Source organism: Bufo gargarizans, chromosome 9, assembly GCF_014858855.1.
Source record: "Bufo gargarizans isolate SCDJY-AF-19 chromosome 9, ASM1485885v1, whole genome shotgun sequence".
NCBI classification, from domain to species: Eukaryota; Metazoa; Chordata; class Amphibia; order Anura; family Bufonidae; genus Bufo; species Bufo gargarizans.
Window position 1 is genome coordinate 187,393,275 of NC_058088.1, and position 16,043 is coordinate 187,409,317.

General features: G+C 43.6%; 1 protein-coding gene across 1 annotated transcript; it reads left to right on the forward strand.

Annotated features, from left to right (window-relative positions):
* The first annotated feature begins 3,846 nt into the window (after nt 1-3,846).
* Nucleotides 3,847-14,135, forward strand: LOC122919514 (complement factor properdin). The gene is made up of 10 exons (XM_044268586.1): nt 3,847-3,993; nt 4,930-5,080; nt 5,567-5,721; nt 6,556-6,726; nt 6,929-7,126; nt 8,051-8,224; nt 8,321-8,512; nt 8,640-8,748; nt 12,934-13,073; nt 13,455-14,135. Exons 1-9 carry the CDS (start codon nt 3,942-3,944, stop codon nt 13,070-13,072), a joined length of 1,341 nt encoding a protein of 446 aa, XP_044124521.1. The 5' UTR covers nt 3,847-3,941; the 3' UTR covers nt 13,073; nt 13,455-14,135.
* The last annotated feature ends 1,908 nt before the right edge of the window (nt 14,136-16,043 follow it).

Here is a 16,043-nt window from a genome sequence, read left to right on the forward strand (position 1 = left end):
GTCACCAAAACCAGGGACCCGCACAGGTCCGACTTCAAAGCGGAGAAAGCCTTTTCCACCTGCTCATTCCACTGAACCGTCACTGACTTGGGTCCCTTCAAAAGGCCTGTCAATGGTAGCAAAATTGGGGACAAACCTCATATAGTACCCCACCATACCCAGGAAAGACTTTACTTGCCGAGTAGTGACAGGTCGGGGCCAATTCCTAATTGCCTCAATTTTCTTCACCTGAGGTTTGATCATTCCGCGCCCAATTACATACCCCAGGTACTTGGTCTCTTCTAACCCTATTATGCACTTTTTTGGGTTAGCGGTTAAGCCAGCCTTCCTAAGGGAGTCCACTACAGCCTGTACTTTAGGTAGGTGACTTTACCAGTCGGTGCTATGGATAACGATATCATCCAGGTACGCCGAAGCGTATCGACGATGTGGACGGAGTACAATATCCATTAGCTTTTGAAACGTGGTGGGAGCGCCATGTAGACCAAAGGGTAATACTGATACAACCCCTCTGGCAAGACGAAAGCCGTTTTTTCTTTGGCAGCCTCCGTCAAGGGTTCCTGCCAGAACCCTTTGGTGAGGTCCAACACAGAAAAATACCGGGCTTGGCCCAACTTTTCAAAAAGCTCATCCACTCGGGGCATGGGATATGCGTCAAACTTGGACACCTCATTAAGTTTGCGGAAGTCATTACAGAACCGCAATGACCCGTCTGGCTTGGGTATTAATACTATCGGACTGGCCACTCACTTTTTGACTCCTTGATGACACCCAGCTGGAGCATTAGCTGCACTTCCTCTGTGATGGCTTGTCGCCGAGCCTCGGGTACCCGGTACGGTTTTAACCGGACTTTCGCCTGAGGCTCAGTGATAATGTCATGCCGGATTACGGACATGCGTGAACTCCCTGGCTTCTTGAGCCTGTTTAGAGGAGAGGCTGTCAGCAATTTTCACTGTGGCAGCCGCTTCCCTTGCTTCAGACCGAGGGGCCAAAACCTTCCCCTAGGAACCCGGGTCGTGGGCTGTTTCCGTACAGGTTTCCCTTTCCTTCCACGGCTTGAGCAGATTCACAGGGTGTCTGCCGTATAGCAGTTCGAATGGCGAGAACCCGGTAGAGGCCTGGGGCACTTCTCGCACTGCGAACATGAGATAGGGCAGCAGAAGGTCCCAGTCCCTCCCATCCTTAGACACCACTCTTTTAAGCATATTTTTTAACGTCTGGTTAAACCTCTCTACCAGGCCATCCGTTTGCGGATGATACACAGATGTCCGTAACTGTTTTATGTGGAGCAACTTACAGAGTTCCCTCATGACCTTGGACACAAACGGGGTCCCTTGGTCAGTTAAAACCTCCTTAGGCAGACCAACTCGAGAAAACATCTCCATTAACTCCTTAGCTATGAGTTTAGCTGACGTATGACACAGTGGCACCGCCTCTGGGTCCCGCGTGGCATAGTCGAGGATGACCAGGATGTGCTGGTGCCCTCTAGCTGATTTCGGTACTGGGCCTATGAGATCCATAGCGATCCGCTCGAATGGAACCTCAATAATCGGGAGAGGGACCAGAGGACTACGGAAATGTGGCTGGGGGCTGGTTATCTGGCAGGTTAGGCAAGGCTTGCAATACTCTTCTACCTCTCTGAACACACTGGGCCAGTAGAACCGCTGTAGAATCCGGTCCTGCGTTTTCTGCTGGCCCAGGTGTCCCCCAAGAACATGTTGGTGGGCTAAATGCAACACGAGCTTGCGATACGCCTTGGGCACCACCAGCTGTTCAATATGCTCACCCAGTAGTTGATTTACTCTGTACAGCATCTCCTTTTGAACCACAAAACAAGGAAACATAGACTTGGCCCCCGGTTGTTGCGGCTCACCTTCAACCACTACTACATTTTCCCAGGCTCGAGATAGAGTCAGGTCCTGGTGCTGTACCAAAATTATCTCCGGAGACGTTGAGGTCTGCCAACTCCGGACCCGGCAGCAAGTCCTCCACGTCTCCTACCATCACACTTAGCGGGGTTGTCTCCCCCTCCTCCACCGAAGTGGCGGTCACCCCTACCACTGGCCCTTCGGACTCAGGTTCCCAGAGTTCTGGTCTCCCCCCCCTGAGCCGGGCCACTCTGTTAGGGTTACATCTGTTTCATGTGTATTGGTGACTCTCGCCTCAGGCCATAGTGACGGGAAATCGGGGAAGTCTCTCCCAATTATTAATTCATAATGTAGCCCTGTTGAGACGGCCACCTCATGAGTCCACCTGCCGGCCACCGTTGATAGACAGACCAATGCGGTGGTATAGTCCTTCAAGTCCCCATGGATACAGACTACGCCGACCTTTCGGCCAGTATACTCGGCAGGCCGCACCAGGGCAGCTCTTACCAGGGATACCAGGCTCACTGAATCCAGCAGTGCCACTGCCAGGGTGCCCCCACTTCCCCCTGGCACAGGTGGCTATTGTCCATAGTCTCTGAGGTTCCAGTGGCACACAACTATCTGGCATATAATGAGTGGCGGTAGCCATAGTTGGTGTTCATGGGTTCCCCCCGATGGGGACAGTCGGCCCTTATGTGTCCAGGCTCCTGACAACGCCAGCAGACCACCGGGGTTAGATCTGCAGGGAGTACGACCCGAGCGGGTCTAGCTGGCACAGGCCGGCAGGTCTGGGGTGGAGATTTCCGGGGTTTGACTGGCCCCCTCCCAAAAGAACCCCCCTGTAGATTTCTGGTGGCCTCGTAGTACTCGACCAGGTCTACCATCTCCAAGGCATTCCCCTGAGACACCTGGCCGATCCAGTGCTGGAGAGGGTAAGGCAAAGCCCTCCAGAACACATCCGCCAGCAGACGGTCCAGCATAGCAGTGGGAGTCAAAACGTCAGGCTGCAGCCATTTTTGCAACCGGTGTAATAGTTCATAGTACTGTGGCCTGGCAGGTTCAGCCGGGTTAAATTCCCACTGATGCACCCGCTGGGCCCGGACCAACACATTCACCCCCAGTCTCGCCAGGATCTCACCTTTTACGGTCAGGTAGTCGGCAGCTTGATCATCGGGGAGATCCAAAAAAACGGAGCGACGATCTCAGTCCACTGCTCTCGGGGTAATTTTTCCCTCACGGCCACCTTTACAAACACTGCCAGATAGGTCTCAACGTCATCCGAGGGGGTCATCTTAGGGATCGCCGCACGGACAGCTTTCCGGGCATCGTGAACGTTGTGGGACGCTCCTACAGCTTGCAATGCCATCACATGTTGCAATAGTAGCTGGTTAGTTTCCTGCTGCTAGTTCTTCCGTGGGGTTCCGTGCCTCCGTTCCGCACCTTCTGGATTGCGGACCCATTCAAGTGAATAGGTCCACATCCGTGATATGGTGAGCACACGGTCGGTGCCCACATATTGCGGACAAGCAACGGCTATCTGCACGAGCCCTTAGGCTAAGTTCACACTTCAGTTACTTCCATCAGTTATTGTGAGCCAAAACCAGGTGCGGGTCAAAAACACAGAACAGGAGGAAATGTCATTATATCTGGGCACTGTTGCTGCCATATCATATTGCAGTTCATATCTGGGTAAAGTATCTGGGTCCTGGTACTTATACTGGTGCACAAGAGTTGTTGATACACTACTGGGCATCGCTAGCACTTACTGGGCATCGCTAGTACTTACTGGGCATTGCTGGGCATGTTGGCTTTCAGCTCCCTTCCCTCCACTTGACCAGGTTTTGTCCAGTAAAGGCCATTCCTGTCTTTCACAACACACTTCCCTGTTTACTGTATTACAACACAGATAATCCTTCCTATTTCTTTCACCACAGAAGGTCTTGCAGAGGAGAAGGGAGGGCGGGGGGCGGGCTGTGCCAAAACCTCTTTATAAGCTGGGGCCACTCATTGTGACCACACACAAAGGAGAAGTGCTAAGGAGTCACCTTACCTAGGAGACCATCTGAAGCCAACATGTCCTTCCTGCTGCTGCTGCTCTACACCTCCATCATACCGACTGCTGCAGGTCAGTGCCACCAGTGATGGCCCATGTCCCTTGCCCAGAGGGGCATCTTGGGGCCACCACATTGTTATGGGGCATTTGCATGTGGTATCTATGACTGACACATTGTTACCTGGGCATCAATGCCTGACATATTGTTATGGGGGCATCTGTGTTTGCCACACTTACGGGGGAACCTGTTCCTGACATATTGTTATTGGGCATCTTTGGTTGGCCTAGTTATAAGGGCATAGATAGCACATTGTTATGAGGCATTTGCATCTGCCACTTATAGAGGCATCTGTGGTTGGCACATTGTTATAAAGCCACTGTTGCTGTTCTTCCTGTAGGCATGTACTGGAATATGGGGCTTTGGTGGCACATAGCTTTGGGGGCATCTATGGTTGGCACATTGCTATAGGAGCATCTGTGGTTGGTACATTGTTATGGGGCATCTATATTTGGCACATCGTTTTGGGAAATCTATAGCTGGCACATTGTTATGGGTCATCTATTGTTGGAACAGTTATGGGGCATATATGGTTGGCACATCTTTATGGGGTGTCTATGGTTGGAACACTGTTATGGACATCTAAGATTGGCTCATTGTTATGGGACATCTAAGATTGGCGCATTGTTATGGGTAATCTACGGTTGGCACATTGTTATGGGACATCTAAGATTGGCACATTGTTATGGGTAATCTATGGTTGGCACATTGTTATGGAACATCTATTGTAGACAAATTATTATGGGACATCGATGGCTGGCACATTATAGATCATGTATGGTTGGCACATCATTATGGGGCATCAGAAGCTGTCACAGATGGGGTAGTCCTTGGTTGGCACTTTGTACTGGGTCTTCTCTGGCCAGTTTTGTCCTATAAATGTTGCAGGGCAGGCACCACCACTTGTTCCTTCTTATGCTCGGCCTCCATCTCCACTTTGTGTACCTCAGATGTGGACAATGTCCACTGCTTTGCGGAAGTGAATGAGCAGACCGGGGAATGTGAGGACTATCTTGGAGAGGGCGTGTCAGATGTGGACTGCTGCCTGAACATTAAATATGCCTTCAAGATTGATCAAGAATCTCCATGTCAGGCCTGCCGGTAAGAAACATCACTTTTCTACATTCTTCTGGTATCCCTTGGAAACAGACAACATTTTAGCTCCGCCCCATAGTCAGACATGAGACTAAGAGCTCGGCTCCCACAATGCACTGTTCTCTGGTGACAGGAAACCTAAAATTCTGGATTTAGCGTGGGAGGGCAGTAGAAGATGATGTTGAGGATGTGTTTTGGACCTTGGGGTGATATTGGACACTAAAAACCAAAGGATCTTTGGTGACCCCAGAGTCTCACACAATAGTAGGGCCCACCTATGGTGTAGCTATGTTCGGTGGGTAGAAAGCAGTAGTGCCTGGGCCCTGGAGCCTGAAGGTTCCTAAATACTCCTCTGTCAGATTTTGAGGACCTGACAATTCATTCATCGGGTGGGCAACCAGAAGAGTCAACCCTGTCCAATAATAATGTTTCTGAGGGACCACTTTGGACCACAGTATGGATTCTAAGGTGTTTTTTGTCTTTTCTCTCAAGCCTGCCTGAGTGGTCTCAATGGAGCGCTTGGTCCGGATGTACGGTCTCGTGTTTGGAAGGCGTTCAGGAGAGACGGAGGATCTGCATAGGACAAGGCGACTGTGAAGGAGATGAGGTAGAAGTTCAGTCCTGTAGCCTTCAAGACTGCTGTCCTAGTAAGTACAAACGCACAGGGTGCTGGGATCCAGACATTTCATGTTTCATTTATAACCGACCAAGCAAAATTCCCAGGACGCAAAACCAAAAATGTTTGGGGCGTCCACCACCTGTCCTAGGATTCAGCAGCTGACCTTTACTGGCAGTAGGTCGGGGGCTTCGAGCTTGTGCTCAATATTTGAGTTGTGATTTGGGCAAACAGTAGATCAATACAATCAAACAGAGCCAAGAGTCGAGGCCGATGCCGGAGTACACAGAGCAGATCACCACCCCCTGCCGGGTACTGCTGCTCTGGACCTGCAGGGCGACCATCAGGGGCCTCCTCAGCAGGGCTTTAAGGTCTTCATATGCCATTATTACTTAGGACACTAGGTAGCAGTATCTTTTTCGTAGCACAGTTATTTCATGGCAATGTTATATCTTCACGGTATGGCACTATTATAGAGGCACATTTAGGAACCATCATATAGTAATAAAGCAGTATTGTATAAACACCGTATGGCAGTATTATGTTGGTACTATATGAAAGTAATATGTTGGCACTGTAGGGGAGTTGTTTGTGGGGACTATCTTCAAATATTATGCTGGCACTGTATGGCAAAAGTATATGGATTTTATATGGAAGTATTATATGAGTACTGTATGGCCGTAGTATGGGTACTGTATGGAAGTATTATGTTGGCACTGTCTGGCAGTAGAGTGTGGGTACTATATGGCGATATTATGTGAGAACTGTATAGCAGTAGTATGTGAACGCTATATTGAGGTATTATATGGCAACACATAATAACAGAACCGTTTTTCATCAGATTACTTTTGCTATTTTTCTGCAGAGGCCGGAGGATGGTCTGATTGGTCCCCATGGTCTGACTGCTCCGTCACATGCCAAGTCGGACAAAGGCAACGGACCAGACAATGCAACAACCCTCCACCGCTATGTGGGGGCGGCTGCATCGGCAAGAGCATCGAGACAGTAGTCTGTGACACCCAACAAGTCTGTCCGAGTAAGAGAAGCGACAGTTGTCACACTAATGTTATGTCATAGGAGACAATGAATTAAAGGGGTTCTCCGGCCTTAGTATCTCGTGGGGTTCAAGGTGCTGAGAACCTACTGATGCCCTGATTGAGGAGGACACTCAGGAACACGAAACAGGAGAACCCCTTTAAGGTCCCCAGAGATTTAATTGTGGCTTCCCCTGTTCCCAGCTCACGGCGCCTGGAGTAACTGGGGCCCCTGGAGGCAATGTTCCGCCAGCTGCACAGTAGAAGGTTCTCAAAATTTCCCAGTTCAGTCCCGTTATCGAGATTGTGATAATCCTGCACCCTCTACGATCCCACCCGGCAGACCATGTGAGGGGAGTAACCAAGACACCAGAGACTGCCGAGACCTGCCCTTCTGTGAAGGTAAGCTCCTGGAAACTGTTAGCAAGTTGCTGTTGATGGATCTGACAATCTTTGAGGGCTTAGAAGTGCCCACTAGATATGGGCCCTGGGTCTGAAGTTATAGGCACATTCATGTTAATCATGTTCTCACCTGATGTAGCAGAGATGATGAAGCAAAGTCCACTGAAACTTCCCAAAGCAGAGTTATCTTGAAGACCAATGTAGCATAGTTATCTTAGTGATTGGTGTAGCAGAGTTAATGGGAGACCAGGGTAGCGGAGTTGTAGTACTGCACTGGAGACAAATATAGCAGCATGATGTAGCAGAGTTGTAGCAGTATATCGGAAACCAGTACAGCAGGGTGATGTAGCAGAGTTATAGTAACATTTTGGAGACCAGTAGTATAGCAGAGTCATGTAGCGGGGTAGTAGCAGCGTACTAGAGACTAGTATAGCAGAGTCACATAGCAGAGCATTGGTAGCATACTAGAGACTGGTAAAGCAAAGTGATATAGCAGAGTCCTAGAGACTGATGTAGCAGAGTTGTAGAAGACCGATATTGCAGAGTCATATAGCAAGATTGTAGCAACATACTGAGGATCACTGTAGCAAAGTTGTGACAGCCCCCTGGAGGTTAGTATAGCAGAGTTGTTTCAGAATAGTTGATGATGTAGCAGAGTTGAACTAAATACTGAAAGTGACAGAAAAGCAGCTAGTGGGAAAGGATGCTCCAGACCGAGCAAAATCATCAGGTGGGGCCATATAACCTGGAGGGATGACGTCCCAGCATGTGACAAAAGCAGCACAGCGAGCAATAGGAGGGGAAAGAAGAAAAGAAAGCACTGATCTCCCTGCTTGTTGACTGTTTCCATATAACTATAGTCATCATTCACCTTAAAGGGTGACAAATGTAGGATCTGTGTTGATTTATGTCCTTTCCCTGCAGTGAATGGAGTGTGGGGGGCATGGCAGGACGACTCTGAATGTTCTGTTACCTGCGGGGTTGGGCAGATAAGACAGAAGAGGTTCTGCAATAACCCTGCCCCCAAACATGGAGGAAGAGATTGTGCGGGGCCTCCAGTCAAACAATCTATCTGCAATACAAAGAAGCCGTGTCCCAGTAAGTGCCAGGTTTCCATTCACTGACAGCCAGCAGAGCCACAAAATAAAAATAAAAACTCTATTGTAAGTGCAACGATCTTTTTGTCTCCTGCAGTCGATGGGACATGGTCGGCGTGGGGAGAGTGGATTGAATGTGCCCGATTGCAGCAGGATGATATTAAGTGCCAGAAAAAAGTTGGGAATCAGAATAGACTTCGCGAATGTCGAGGCCAAAGTCATGGAGGGCGGTGGTGTGACGGGCCGTACCGGGAGAGCCGGGCCTGCTACAACGCACAGGGGTGCACCTGTGAGTGCCCGAGGTCCTGCCCAAACCTCCCAGCAACACAGTCCATGAAGAGGACCTCTACTAGGCTTCTACTACATGACACCACTTCTAATTTCGATCACATTTTGTATTTTTTTTTTTTATGCAGATGAAGGTTCCTGGTCAGAATGGAGTGAATGGGGGCTGTGCTCATCTGCATGTGGGGCGGCGGAAAAAGAGAGAAGCAAAGTGTGTGAACCGCAATACCCCGACTATCCGTAAGTACTGCACCACAAGACCATTCGTATCGATAGGGGGCAGTATTATAGTAGTTATATCCTTGTACATAGGAGCAGTATTATAGTAGTTATATTCTTGTACATAGGAGCAGTATTATAGTAGTTATTTTCTTGTACATAGGAGCAGTAGTATAGTAGTTATATTCTTGTACATAGGAGCAGTATTATAGTAGTTATATTCTTGTACATAGGAGCAGTATTATAGTAGTTATATTCTTGTACATAGGAGTAGTATTATAGTAGTAATATTCTTGTACATAGGAACAGTATTATAGTAGTTATATTCTTGTACATAGGAGCAGTATTATAGTAGTTATATTCTTGTACATAGGAGCAGTATTATAGTAGTATATTCTGTACATAGGAGCAGTATTATAGTAGTTATATTCTTGTACATAGGAGGCAGTATTATAGTAGTTATATTCTTGTACATAGGAGCAGTATTATAGTAGTTATATTCTTGTACATAGGAGGCAGTATTATAGTAGTTATATTCTTGTACATAGGAGGCAGTATTATAGTAGTTATATTCTTGTACATAGGAGGCAGTATTATAGTAGTTATATTCTTGTACATAGGAGCAGTATTATAGTAGTTATATTCTTGTACATAGGAGCAGTATTATAGTAGTTATAGTCTTGTACATAGGAGCAGTATTATAGTAGTTATATTCTTGTACATAGGAGCAGTATTATAGTAGTTATATTCTTGTACATAGGAGCAGTATTATAGTAGTTATATTCTTGTACAGAGGGCAGTATTATAGTAGTTATATTCTTGTACATAGGAGCAGTATTATAGTAGTTATATTCTTGTACATAGGAGGCAGTATTATAGTAGTTATATTCTTGTACATAGGAGCAGTATTATAGTAGTTATATTCTTGTACATAGGAGGCAGTATTATAGTAGTATATTCTTGTACATAGGAGCAGTATTATAGTAGTTATATTCTTGTACATAGGAGCAGTATTATAGTAGTTAATATTCTTGTACATAGGAGCAGTATTATAGTAGTTATATTCTTGTACATAGGAGGCAGTATTATAGTAGTATATTCTTGTACATAGGGAGCAGTATTATAGTAGTTATATTCTTGTACATAGGAGCAGTATTATAGTAGTTATATTCTTGTACATAGGAGCAGTATTATAGTAGTTTTATTCTTGTTCATAGGAGCAGTATTATAGTAGTTATATTCTTGTACATAGGAGCAGTGTTATAGTAGTTATATTCTTGTACATAGGAGGCAGTATTATAGTAGTTATATTCTTGTACATAGGAGCAGTAATATAGTAGTTCTATTCTTGTACATAGGCGGCAGTATTATAGTAGTTATATTCTTGTACATAGGAGCAGTATTATAGTAGTTATATTCTTGTACATAGGAGCAGTATTATAGTAGTTATATTCTTGTACATAGGAGCAGTATTATAGTAGTTATATTCTTGTACATAGGGCAGTATTATAGTAGTTATATTCTTGTACATAGAGGCAGTATTATAGTAGTTATATTCTGTACATAGGAGCATATTATAGTAGTTATATTCTTGTACATAGGAGCAGTATTATAGTAGTTATATTCTTGTACATAGGAGCAGTATTATAGTAGTTATATTCCTTGTACATAGGAGCAGTATTATAGTAGTTATATTCTGTACATAGGAGCAGTATTATAGTAGTTATATTCTTGTACATAGGAGCAGTATTATAGTAGTTATATTCTTGTACATAGGAGGCAGTATTATAGTAGTTATATTCTTGTACATAGGAGCAGTATTATAGTAGTTATATTCTTGTACATAGGAGCAGTATTATAGTAGTTATATTCTTGTACATAGGGCAGTATTATAGTAGTTATATTCTTGTACATAGGAGCAGTATATAGTAGTTATATTCTTGTACATAGGAGCAGTATTATAGTAGTTATATTCTTGTACATAGGAGCAGTATTATAGTAGTTATATTCTGTACATAGGAGCAGTATTATAGTAGTTATATTCTTGTACATAGGAGCAGTATTATAGTAGTTATATTCTTGTACATAGGAGCAGTATTATAGTAGTTATATTCTTGTACATAGGAGCAGTATTATAGTAGTTATATTCTTGTACATAGGAGGCAGTATTATAGTAGTTATATTCTTGTACATAGGAGCAGTATTATAGTAGTTATATTCTTGTACATAGGAGCAGTATTATAGTAGTTATATTCTTGTACATAGGAGCAGTATTATAGTAGTTATATTCTTGTACATAGGAGCAGTATTATAGTAGTTATATTCTTGTACATAGGAGCAGTATTATAGTAGTTATATTCTTGTACATAGGAGCAGTATTATAGTAGTTATATTCTTGTACATAGGAGCAGTATTATAGTAGTTATATTCTTGTACATAGGAGCAGTATTATAGTAGTTATATTCTTGTACATAGGAGGCAGTATTATAGTAGTTATATTCTTGTACATAGGAGCAGTATTATAGTAGTTATATTCTTGTACATAGGAGCAGTATTATAGTAGTTATATTCTTGTACATAGGAGCAGTATTATAGTAGTTATATTCTTGTACATAGGAGGCAGTATTATAGTAGTTATATTCTTGTACATAGGAGGCAGTATTATAGTAGTTATATTCTTGTACATAGGAGCAGTATTATAGTAGTTATATTCTTGTACATAGTAGCAGTATTATAGTAGTTATATTCTTGTACATAGGAGCAGTATTATAGTAGTTATATTCTTGTACATAGGAGCAGTATTATAGTAGTTATATTCTTGTACATAGGAGGCAGTATTATAGTAGTTATATTCTTGTACATAGGAGCAGTATTATAGTAGTTATATTCTTGTACATAGGAGGCAGTATTATAGTAGTTATATTCTTGTACATAGGAGCAGTATTATAGTAGTTCTATTCTTGTACATAAGAGCAGTATTATAGTAGTTATATTCTTGTACATAGGAACAGTATTATAGTAGTTATATTCTTGTACATAGGAGGCTGTATTATAGTAGTTATATTCTTGTACATAGGAGCAGTATTATAGTAGTTATATTCTTGTACATAGGAGGCAGTATTATAGTAGATATATTCTTGTACATAGGAGCAGTACTATAGTAGTTATATTCTTGTACATAGGGGGCAGTATTATAGTAGTTATATTCTTGTACATAAGAGCAGTATTATAGTAGTTATATTCTTGTATATAGGAGCAGTATTATAGTAGTTATATTCTTGTACATAGGAGCAGTATTATAGTAGTTATATTCTTGTACATAGGAGGCAGTATTATAGTAGTTATATTCTTGTACATAGTAGGCAGTATTATAGGTAGTTATATCCTTGTAGATAAGAGCAGTATTAATAGTAGTTATATTCTTGTACATAGGAAGCAGTATTATAGTAGTTATATTCTTGTACATAGGAGCAGTATTATAGTAGTTATATTCTTGTACATAGGAGGCAGTATTATAGTAGTTATATCTTGTACATAGGAGGCAGTATTATAGTAGTTATATTCTTGTACATAGGAGCAGTATTATAGTAGTTATATTCTTGTACATAGGAGGCAGTATTATAGTAGTTATATTATTGTACATAGGAGCAGTATTATAGTAGATATATTTTTGTACATAGGAGGCAGTATTATAGTAGTTATATTCTTGTACATAGTAGGCAGTATTATAGTAGTTATATCCTTGTACATAAGAGCAGTATTATAGTAGTTATATTCTTGTGCATAGGGGGCAGTATTATAGTAGTTATATCCTTGTACATAGGAGGCAGTATTATAGTAGTTATATCCTTGTACATAAGAGCAGTATTATAGTAGTTATATTCTTGTACATAGGGGGCAGTATTATAGTAGTTATATTCTTGCACATAGGAGCAGTATTATAGTAGTTATATTCTTGTACATAGGAGCAGTATTATAGTAGTTATATTCTTGTACATAGGAGCAGTATTATAGTAGTTATATTCTTGTACATATGAGAAGTATTATAGTAGTTATATTCTTGCACATAGGGGGCAGTATTATATTAGGTATTTTGTTCTATGTCGCAGTAAACATTTACAAAGAGATTCAATCTATAGTTTGTTGATGTCTGATATCTATATTTTTCTGTTACTAATATTTAATGGATTTTTCTTGATGTTTCAGAGATATTGTCCCAGGAGCCACTAGGAGTGTAGAAGTCTTTTTCTCTGGAACTCCAAGACCCAGATGTGTTCCCATCAACAAACAACGTTTTAAAGTGGTGGAGAAAACAGAGTGCAAAAACCTTCCATCGTGCCCTTAAGGTAAAAATGTAAAACAAACTCCATCATTTCCATCTCAGATACCCCACGCCTCCCAAGTGTTCTGCGTTAATGTGGATAAGATGAAGAAAAGTATCAGACGCTGTTTGATCACCACTGGTCATTATTACTGAGCAGGTTAGGGTGTTCAGTACATACGCTGAATAGCGTATGTACTGCATTGTTTTGTGCTACCCTTTAACTGGCTTGCAAATGTCAGTCTTCACTGCAGCTCTGGTATTCTATGCATGCACCAGGAAGCAGTGGATCATCTCAGTGCTCCAGGTTGTGCTTTATTAAATAGGATGGCCATGGACAGACCCTTTAAGTTGACACTAATTGTTTCTAGTTTACTAATATGGTTTTCTTACACATTTCTTTCAGGCTCGCCGTGTGGACCTCCCTTGTTTTTTAATCCTATCGTCACGATGAAGGGCTTCAATCCTTAATGAGCTAGGAGAACAACGCTTCAATGTACTCATGTGCACTCATATGGTGCCAGATAACAGAATTGGAGGTGCAAAATTCCCTTAAAGAGCATCTGTCAGCAGGATCACCCATATTAAGCCAGACATACGTCTGGTAGGGTTAATCCTGCTGATTAAAAAGATACCTGTCTTGTGAGAATCGGTTGTGGCGTTCCCGAGAAAAAAAGAATTTTATACTTCATGCAAATCAGGGCTTCAGTGCACAGGGGGCGGGCCTAGACCCTCAGCTTTCCAGTGCTGGCCACACCCCTCGGGGCACTGCATCCCTGAGTTGATGAAGGATGAAAAAGTATTTTGCTCTGAAACGCCACAACCGATTTTCACAAGAAAGGTATCAATGTAACCAGCAGGAACAACCCTATAAGATGGTCTTAGGGTTGGTTCTGATGACAAGTGCTCTTTAAACTCAAAATGGCTGCTGATGTATCACACATGGAGTTCAGTTAAATCCTAAAGTCCTTTAACTAATGGGGTTGGGGCTTTTATTTATGTGCCCCCCCTCCTCCTGGACAATGTTGTCGTTCTCTCACTGATTTTCTATGTTTGACGTCTGACTAAAAGGAAGAATTTTTAGCAACTACTTGGTACATATTTTATCTATCTATCTTTCTATCTCCGGCACGGCATCCAATAGGCTGGCACATAGCTGCAGGGTAAAGCATAGGCCCCCCTGCATGTACTTGGCGGTGGAGCTTCTCGCGCACACACCAAGGCACCACACGCCATCGTCATATTGAGCCTTAAGAGGAAGAACTAGTGGCGCCAGTTACTTCTGATACTGTCCAGCAGGTGGCGCTGTGAAAGCCGTAATCATTTCTTACCGATCCCCCACCGCTGCTGCTCTCCACACAGGAAATGGCTTGTGCTGCCGCTCGGCCAATCACAATGGCAGAAGAGGGTCACCAAAGCGGCTAATGATTGGTTGAGCGGGCAGTCTGTATGTCATGTATATAAAGTATGGCAAGGGTGTAACCATAGGGGTGTAGAAGTTGTGGTTACACCCGGGCCCTGGTGTCTAAGGGCCCAAAGGTCTCTCCACCACACATGAAAACACCAGTATTGTAAAAGGCACATGGCAGGTGGGGCCCTGCTAATACTCTGGGAGAGTCTGAAAATCGGCGCCGCACATACATTTTATTAATTGCCACCCCACCCAGGTATTTAAGACACAGCCCCAACCTAAGGCATTGAAATTAACAAGTGGCCACGTGGCCTCCTTCATCACACCCCAAAGCGAATTCAAACCCTCCAAGCTAATAAAGGCCTCCAAACCAGACCTCCCAATGTTATACAGACCCCTAAAAGTAATACAGCCCCCCAAACCAGACCCTCTAAAATAATACAGACCCCTGAAGGTAATACAGCCCCCCAAACCAGACCCTCTAAAATAATACAGACCCTAAAGGTAATACAGACCCCCCAAACTAGACCCCCGAAAGTAATACAGACCTCTGAAAGTAATACAGACCCCCAAACCAGACCTCCTAAAATAATACAGACCCCTGAAGGTAATAAAGGCCTCCAAACCAGACCCTCTAAAATAATACAGACCCCTGAAGGTAATACAGACCCCAAACCAGACCCTCTAAAATAATACAGACCCCTGAAGGTAATACAGACCCCAAACCAGACCCTCTAAAATAATACAGACCCCTAAAGCTAATACAGACCCCCAAACCAGACCCTCTAAAATAATACAGACCCCTAAAGGTAATACAGACCCTAAACCAGACCCTCTAAAATAATACAGACCCCTAAAGGTAATACAGACCCCCAAACCAGACCTCCCAATGTTATACAGACCCCTAAAGGTAATACAGCCCCCCAAACCAGACCCTCTAAAATAATACAGACCCCTAAAGGTAATACAGCCCCCCAAACCAGACCCTCTAAAATAATACAGACCCCTAAAGGTAATACAGACCCCAAACCAGACCCTCTAAAATAATACAGACCCCTGAAGGTAATACAGACCCCCAAACCAGACCCTCTAAAATAATACAGACCCCTAAAGGTAATACAGCCCCCCAAACCAGACCCTCTAAAATAATACAGACCCCTAAAGGTAATAAAGGCCTCCAAACCAGACCTCCCAATGTTATACAGACCCCTAAAGGTAATACAGCCCCCAAACCAGACCCTCTAAAATAATACAGACCCCCTAAAGGTAATACAGACCCCCAAACCAAACTTCCCAAAGTAATATACACCCCTGAAGGTAATACAGGCCCCCAAACTAGACCCCCGAAAGTAATACAGACCTCTGAAGGTAATACAGACCCCTAAACCAGACCTTCTAAAATAATACAGACCCCTAAAGGTAATAAAAGCCTCCAAACTGGACTTTCCAAAATAATGCAGGCCCCTAAAAGTAATACAGACCCCAAAACCAGACCCCCCATTGTAATACACACGTAAAGGTAATACAGACCCCCCCCCCCCCCCAAACTGGACCTCCCAAATAATACAGACCCCGTGAAGGTAA

Excerpts from the sequence above, each read along its gene's own strand:
- LOC122919514 (XM_044268586.1), top strand. The coding sequence starts at position 3,942 with ATGTCCTTCCTGCTGCTGCTGCTCTACACCTCCATCATACCGACTGCT. Across the intron at positions 5,081-5,566 it reads TCTCCATGTCAGGCCTGCCG|CCTGCCTGAGTGGTCTCAAT; the intron begins GTAAGAAACATC and ends TTTTCTCTCAAG. Across the intron at positions 6,727-6,928 it reads CACCCAACAAGTCTGTCCGA|CTCACGGCGCCTGGAGTAAC; the intron begins GTAAGAGAAGCG and ends CCCTGTTCCCAG.